Here is a 7,750-nt window from a genome sequence, read left to right as displayed (position 1 = left end):
ACATAAAGCCATATTTTAGTGGCTAATTACCTTCAGCTTCTCACTGTTTTTGGTTTGGTTTTTGCTTCACAGACCGTTTTCAAGCCCTGCACATTTGGCTAATACACACCCCATATTTTCTGGCAAATAAATAGTCAGGGTTTGTTCTTTCGACTTATATATGCCCAAAGATCTATATTGTGCAGGGGTATTAATATTGTGAAATATATATGGGTTTTTAAGTGACTATAATAAGTATCTATAGAAGTTTATAAACAGTATATGTACACACCTATTTTAAATGCTTAGCTCTGTTCGTTTGTCTTATAAGCCGTATGTTTTCTCTCATAATAAATCACAAGCGAACATACTCTTGGAATTAACAAAATATATGACAAATTTCAGCAATCGACCATGAGATTAGAGGGATAGAGTTAAAAACGGCTGCAAATTTATACCGAGTATTTAATTTAAATAATACTGTATGAATTATTCAGCCAAGAAATTTCTACCCCCACTAGGCGAAAGCTTTTTTTGACAAAAAATAATTATATTAAATAATAGCAGGATAGATGAACATGTTACAAGTACTCTAGATTACATAAATATCAAAAAAATAATTTTCGTCTAAATTGTACACATGCTGTGAATAGCTCCAGATCTCAAGCCAAACATATATGACACTTTGCAGTATGGATGACCACATAGACAAACATTCGGCAAAAAACCTAAGAGCAGATGCCCAAAGTACAACGGCCAACATTCATGTAGGCAGAGTTGAGAAACTTTTTTCTTTCTGGTGTCTTCCTTCTTCTTCTTCTTTTTCTTTTTGTCACCGAAGAATGAGGAAGACTGATCTGAAACTTATCTACCTAGTCCTTTGTCGTGGCCAGATCTAACCACAAAAAATGAAGAAGAGACCAGAGAAAATTATTCCATAGCAGCGACACCATCTCCACCTTGATGTCGCCGTCCGAAAATAAAGGTCTTCCTGTCATCAAAACGGTACCAACGTCGTAGTTGTTGCCTACATCTTCAATAGAGTTGCCACGGAGAAAACTGTTCCACCCTGCTCGCTCGCCATCGCCGGAGAGGAGGAGGAAGAAATAAATCCCCAAAACCAAAAAACTTAGTATAGAAAGACCCTAACCTTAAAGATTCGATTTACTAAGAAGAACTTAGGGCCTGTTTGGAATAAAGGAATGCAAAGCAGAGGAAAGGAAAAAAAACATAGGAATATGATAGAGGTGCAGTGAGAAAACAGAGGAATGAAAAAATGCAGGAACAATATACATAGACGTGTTTGGAACATTGGAATTTATAACATAGGATTCTCAAACATGAGGTGTGATTAAAAGGTATTTATTTTATTATTTACAATATCAAATTTTAATTAGAAAATAAATATATGTGATTACTAGGGCATGAGGTAGGACTAAAACAAAATAGCGACTCGTGACGGATTACTTTGCAAATAAACAATTCTAAAAAACAATTTATGTGATTACAAATCAAAACATGATCTGCCTTGGTCAATCTTATCCTCTTGATTATATCTCATCTCTTGTCTATCTACCACAACATAACCACCATATGCTCTTTCTCTCTCCACGTAGCGACGGAGGTTTGCCTCGGACTTTCGCGCGCGGCCGAAAACCACAGCTCCAACGGGATGTTTTATTTCTTTTGTTCTGTGAGCGACACAATCCTTTCCTCTGGAATTAGCGGCGTGTGTTCCTGTGTTCCAAACAGCACATGACATCATCAAACTATAGGAATCAACTTCCTCCAAAATTCCTAAAAAAGCCTCCATTCCAAACATGCCCTTATTAAGAAAAAGTTGATTCCTACTCCCTCCAGCCTCCAACGATATGCCGGAGAAAAAAGGAGGGGGACGAGCGGTGGTGGACACGGAAGTGGCGGTTCCAAGTTGGAGACCCTAGTGGCGGCTACCACACCGTTTGAGTGAACGAGTTAGGAGATTCTTGGGGTCTCTCACTAGGCGAAAGCTGTGCCACCCTGTTTCTAAAAACTTCATTTCAGTTATTTTATTTTAATTTAACTAATTATAGAAAAAATATATCAATATCTAAATATAAAATAAGTATCTTATAAAAATATATTCTATTGTAAATTTAATGTAACTCGACAATCCTAGGAATTGACTTGTCTGTATATATACGGAGAGCCGCAGCCTTCCGGTTCCGGGTCATCCGAACACATCCAAAGTCCCCACCCATCCACCAGCACCCAGTGATCTCAAGGAGTCAAGGGAGGAGAGCTAGAGAGGCAGAGAGAGGGCAGGGCAGGGCCACGCGACGCGACGGAGATGGAGCACACGAATCATCGCCGCCGTCGTGGCCTCCGCCTCCCTCGTCAAGCTTCGCCTGTCGTGTCGACGACGTCGACGACGACGACACTCCTGCTACTTGTCATCTGTAAGAAGAAGAAAACAAACATCTCCAGCCACATCGTTTGTTAATCCAACTTTTTGATTCCTCACTCATGAACGACCATATGACACGATGCAGGCCTCGCGGCGTTGACAAGGACGCCGGCGGCGGCAGAGGCGCTGCGCAAGCGCGGGGCGGACGAGGGCGACACCGGCGGCGGCGGAGGAAGCGGCTGCGACAACAAGGCCGGCGGGAAGCAACCGTCGCCGGTGTGGGTGTTCGGGGACTCGTACGCGGACACGGGGAACCTGGGCGACCTCGGGCGGGAGCTGACCCGCGCGTGGTACGACCCGTACGGCGTCACCTTCCCCGGCCGCCCCACCGGCCGCTTCTCCGACGGCCGCGTCCTCACCGACTTCATAGGTCAGTTGAGTGTACTCCCCTCCCCTATGGTCTAGTAGTATTTCGTAGTGATGAAGAAGCGAGCAAAGGCATTGCAACGCGAGTTAAAGCACATGGCGATGGAGCCCCGCCGCAGTGGCTGGCCACGGCGCGCGAGCTGGAAGAGCAGGAGTAATAAATGCATGTTGACGACCATGGCTGCTGCATCTTCGCGTTGGAGAGGGGCAGGATCGGAGGAGGACGATGGATCCTTGGGGAGTTTCTCTCGCATTGATGGCGCGCGCGCCAGCTTCCGTTTGTTGGTTGGGCGGGCATTCATTGCCCTGGCTGCTGCTGCTGGCCTGCTGCTGAGTGATGATCATCTCGGAGTAGCCAGATAATGCAACATGCCGCGCATTCACACAGACACTACACGCGTTTCCCCTTCTTAAAATTTCTGTATCACTATCACCGGCCGGGTTTATTTTCAGGCATTTGGACCGTACCATCAGCCCCATGCTGTTTTAGATGAAGAACCAGAAATTGCATAGTTCCTACTTCTAAGTTTTCTTGTTTGATAGATAATATGGCATATGCCCATGCTAGCAAACCGCCACGCACTCAAGTCGCCGATGGCGGCATGGCAATGGCAACCGAGCTAGCCACATGCAGACATGCACTGATGTCTGATGCAATGCATACTCCACAGTCCACACTCCTCTGACGTCGCCACATTCTATTCGATTCTCAAGCTACAGCCGCAGCCCGGCATGCAGCCGACAACGCTGCCGATCTCGATCAGTCGTTCTCTTGGAGCCATGCATATGCGTTTTCGTCAATCAGCTGACGAATTCAGACCACGCGAAGGATGGACACCATGCAATTCTTTTCTCGTGTACTAGACAGCCACTGCCGCCACATGCGCGCGTGCATCTGAAATGAAATGCATGGGAATGCTGAAGTGTTAGTACAAGGGGCAAGTAAAAGATTCCCCATGCTCCGACCTAATCACCTAACCTTAACCTTTCGTTTTCCAGCAGTTCATCAATTCATCAGTGTAGTTTATTCTACTACTTCTCCGATCCTACACGTGATAGCTTTTTCTCCCCCTGTTGGATTGGAACCAATGCATTGCATGCAGCCTCCGCGATGGGAGTGCCAACGCCGGTGGCGTACAAGCTGCGGAGGGGCGCCGCGCGTGGGCTCATGGCGCGTGGCATGAACTTCGCCGTGGGCGGCGCGGGCGTGCTGGACACCGGCAACTTCCAGCGCAACATCGGCGCGCAGATCGACCTGTTCCAGGCACACCACCCGCCTCCCACCCGCGGCTGCGACGCCGGGGTCGCCGTCGTCGTCGTCTCCGGCAACGACTACTCCTACGCCGCCGACAAGGACAACAGCACAAGCGTACGACGACAGTTATCACCATGCATATATATACTAGTATTATATCTCCTCGTTGTGTGTAGTACTGAACAGTGAGAGCATGCACGCAGGCCGCGATCGCCTACATCCCGGCGGTGGTGCGGCAGCTCCGGGAGCAGCTGCGGCGGCTGCGCGACGAGGTGGGCATGCGCAAGGTGGTGGTCACCAACCTGCACCCCATGGGGTGCACGCCGCTCTTCACCCGCGCGCTCAACTACACGGCCTGCGACCCGCTCGCCAACGCGGGCGCCGCGCAGCACAACGCGGCTCTCCAGTCCGTGCTCGCCGCGCTCGACCCGGCCAACCGCACGTTCCTCCTGCTCGACCTCAGCACGCCCTTCACCGCCTTCGTCGTCGAGGACGCGCCGGAGAGGTTCCCGGAGCCGAGGCGGCCGTGCTGCGAGAGCTTCAGCGGCGACGGCCACTGCGGGCAGCAGGACGACGGCGGCAGGAGGCAGTACACGCTGTGCGATGACCCGAGCAAGCATTTCTACTGGGACGACGTCCACCCGACGCAGGCCGCGTGGGCCGCCGTCGCCCGAACATTCAGGCCCAAGATCCACGAGTTCCTTCTGTCTACCTGACCCCAGTTGTTGGGAAAATATCACATTTCCCCTATGAGATGATGAAAAATAGGAGTACTCATCAAAAGAAAAGCTAACCAAGCTTGTTGGATCCTTAGTGAAATTCTCCTGCCATTGTTCCTCTAAAATTGGATCCTTAGTGAAATTCTCTCGTCGTTCCTCTAAAAATGTGGCTACATTTGTTTTCAAAATTAATATAAATACAGGAGCCACAAGATTGTATACCAAGTTTGCGTTCACTAAATATACATTTATCAGAAGTCTCTTCCATGTAGGCATCAGCAGTGGCGCAGAACCGATGGTTTTCATTTTAGCCTTTTTTTTAAAAAAAAAATTCATGTTTACACTACTGAGAGTCGTAATCTCGATTGTAGACACTGGGGATCGCGTGGTGCCTAGCTAACACGTCTCAAAGTTCCTGACTACGGCTAGCATGGCCTTATACTTGGTAGTGACATGGCAGGGGTCGGTGTCATAGGACATAGCGTCGAGCTTCGTGTCCTATCGCGCCGACCTTCGTTTCAAAATAAGCGGCCTTTTCAGTGTAGCTTTGGACAACCTTTTATAAATTTTTATTGAGGGTCATCGAAAGAGTGCTCAGAATACAGATTTACATAGGCCTATTTTATTTTCATTCGCTTAAACTATTTCAGCGGTACTTTCCAATAAAGGAACAATATTTCTCTCTCATAACAAATCAACGTCAACCAAATTTCAGCGAAGTGAACATAGAAATTTGAGACGAACTACTTGTCAGTAATTTTTTCTTTAGGGGAACTACTGGTCAGCAAATGAGCAGCCCAAATCCGTCTCCTCCCTCCTCCTATATGCGACCCATGTCGCCAAAAAAAAAAAACAAACCCGGCCCATCTCTCCACCTCTGTCGCTCGGCGCCTCCTCCTCTGGTCCGTCTCAGGCTGCTCTCCCTGGGCTAGCGTTTCGTTGGTTGTTGAGCATTGGACAGTAGTTTTCGCTTAGGCCTTGTTTAGTTAGCAATTTTTTTTTAAGATTTCTCGTTATATCAAATCTTACGACACATGCATGAAATATTAAATATAGATAAAAATAGCTAATTGTGCGGTTTACCTGTAATTTGCGAGACGAATTTTTTGAACCTAGTTAGTCTATAATTGAATAATAATTGTCAAATAAAACCGAAAGCGCTACAATAGCGAAACCCAAAAATTTTCGCGAACTAAACAAGGCCTAAGTCTCTTGCTTGCCGAAGAAGCCTCCTCCGTGACGCTCAGCCTTGCTTAGGTCTCAATCGACTGAAAAGTCTCTCTTTGAGATTTGAGACTGACATTCGGTCTCGCCGTTACAGAGCACAGATTACTCTACTGATTGTTCGAGATAATCATGTGTGTGGTGAGTACTCTTGCTAGGATGGTCCAGCTGTAGCCATTGACCGCAAAATGTGTACACTTGTTCGAGATAATCATGTTGCGGGGTGACTTCTCTAGCTAGCTAGGATGGTCCAGCTACGGCGATCGGCTACAAAATGTGTACACTCTTGCTAGGATACTCTACCGATGGTTCAGCTACGGCTTTTTTAAGATGGTTCATCTACGACTGTTTTAGGTCGATCACCTTCAACTCTTGACAGCGTTGTTTGTAAGTTCAAATTCAACCGTTTCGCCAGCGAGCGACGACGGCCGTGCGGAGCACGCTTACTATTGACAGACGAAGCATAATAAGATTGGCATGCATCTCTTCATCGTCGTCGTTGTCGTCGCGGTCGTCGCCAGCCTGAGCTCTCTATATATGTAGACCTAGCTCATGCATTATCGTATCCGTAGACTAAATTGTGGGCACCGATGAATAGTACGCACAAGTTGCTCCGACCAAACCTCAGTTCTTTCTATTTCATCGTATTAATGTTTGTCTGAAACGCACACCACCGTGCACGTGCTCAACTTTGAGCCTCTTCGATCTCCTTCCACTTGCAGAGTCCAAACATGCATGAATTGCTGATTGCGACGTACGCGAGAGGGAGCTAGGCCTTGTTTACTTGCTAAAAATTTTGTAATTTTTTTTCAAAATTCTTCATCACATCGAATCTTACGATACATGCGTGGAGCATTAAATATAAGTAAAAATAATAATCAATTGCACAATTTACTTGTAATTTACGAGACGAATCTTTTGAGCCTAGTTAATTTTTGATTGAACAATATTTATCAAATACAAATAAAAATGCTACCGTCACTACTACAAAATATCTTTTATGAGGCATTTTAGAATGGGCCTATGAGGCGGGCGAGATTTCCAACCGCCTCAGTTAATGTCTCAGATTAACCGAGACGGTCATTTTTTATTAACCGAGACTGTCACAAAAAACCGCCTCCTAAAATCTATTAACTGAGGCGGGCAGTGTAATAAAACCGCCTCGATTAATATATATTTACCGAGGCGGTTATTATAATGCAACCGCCTCGGTAAATCATTAACCAAGGCGGTTATTTTATAAGGCCCGTCTTAGTTAATACTGGCCCATTTCAAAGTCCAAATGGCCCATCTTAACTCTTCTTGGCCCGATATATCACACAGAGTATATATACATGACTTAAGGTTTCACTCCACATTCTCTCCTCAGCCGCACATCCTCTCCTTCCCTCCCGTTCCCTCCCATCATGCAGCTCTCACGCAGGAGACCGACGCCCCCTCACACGGCCACGCGGGAGCTCGGTGCCCGCTCCCCTCCCCCCTCCCTCCTCCCCTTCCCTCCCGACGGCCCCCTCCCCTTCCCTCCCATCCTGGCGGCCCCCTCTCCCCTCTCCTGGCGGTCATGTCCCTCATCCTCTCAGGCACAGGTGGCGCCGCCTCTCTTCCCCTCTCTACCACGATGGAGGCAGCGGCGTGGGCGATGGAGGCCGAGCGGATCAGGCTGGGCGCGGGTGGATCCGGCCTCCCCATGGCGTCGACGAGCTCTCAATGGCGGATCCGGCCGGTGGGGGAGCCACCTCCCTCCTCTCCTGACTAGATCTG

At 47.7% G+C, this 7,750-nt stretch overlaps 1 protein-coding gene across 1 annotated transcript; it reads left to right on the top strand.

Annotated features, from left to right (window-relative positions):
• Positions 2,143 to 5,022, top strand: LOC8084367 (GDSL esterase/lipase At5g03610). Its single transcript, XM_002457165.2, has 4 exons — positions 2,143 to 2,417; positions 2,511 to 2,795; positions 3,895 to 4,160; positions 4,250 to 5,022. The coding sequence occupies exons 1-4, from the start codon at positions 2,309 to 2,311 to the stop codon at positions 4,760 to 4,762; spliced, it is 1,173 nt and encodes a 390-aa protein (XP_002457210.1). The 5' UTR covers positions 2,143 to 2,308; the 3' UTR covers positions 4,763 to 5,022.

The sequence above is a fragment of the Sorghum bicolor genome, chromosome 3, assembly GCF_000003195.3.
Source record: "Sorghum bicolor cultivar BTx623 chromosome 3, Sorghum_bicolor_NCBIv3, whole genome shotgun sequence".
Lineage (NCBI taxonomy): Eukaryota > Viridiplantae > Streptophyta > Magnoliopsida > Poales > Poaceae > Sorghum > Sorghum bicolor.
The sequence above is the reverse complement of the archived record's forward strand: the minus strand, read 5'-3'. Positions and strand labels throughout refer to the sequence as shown.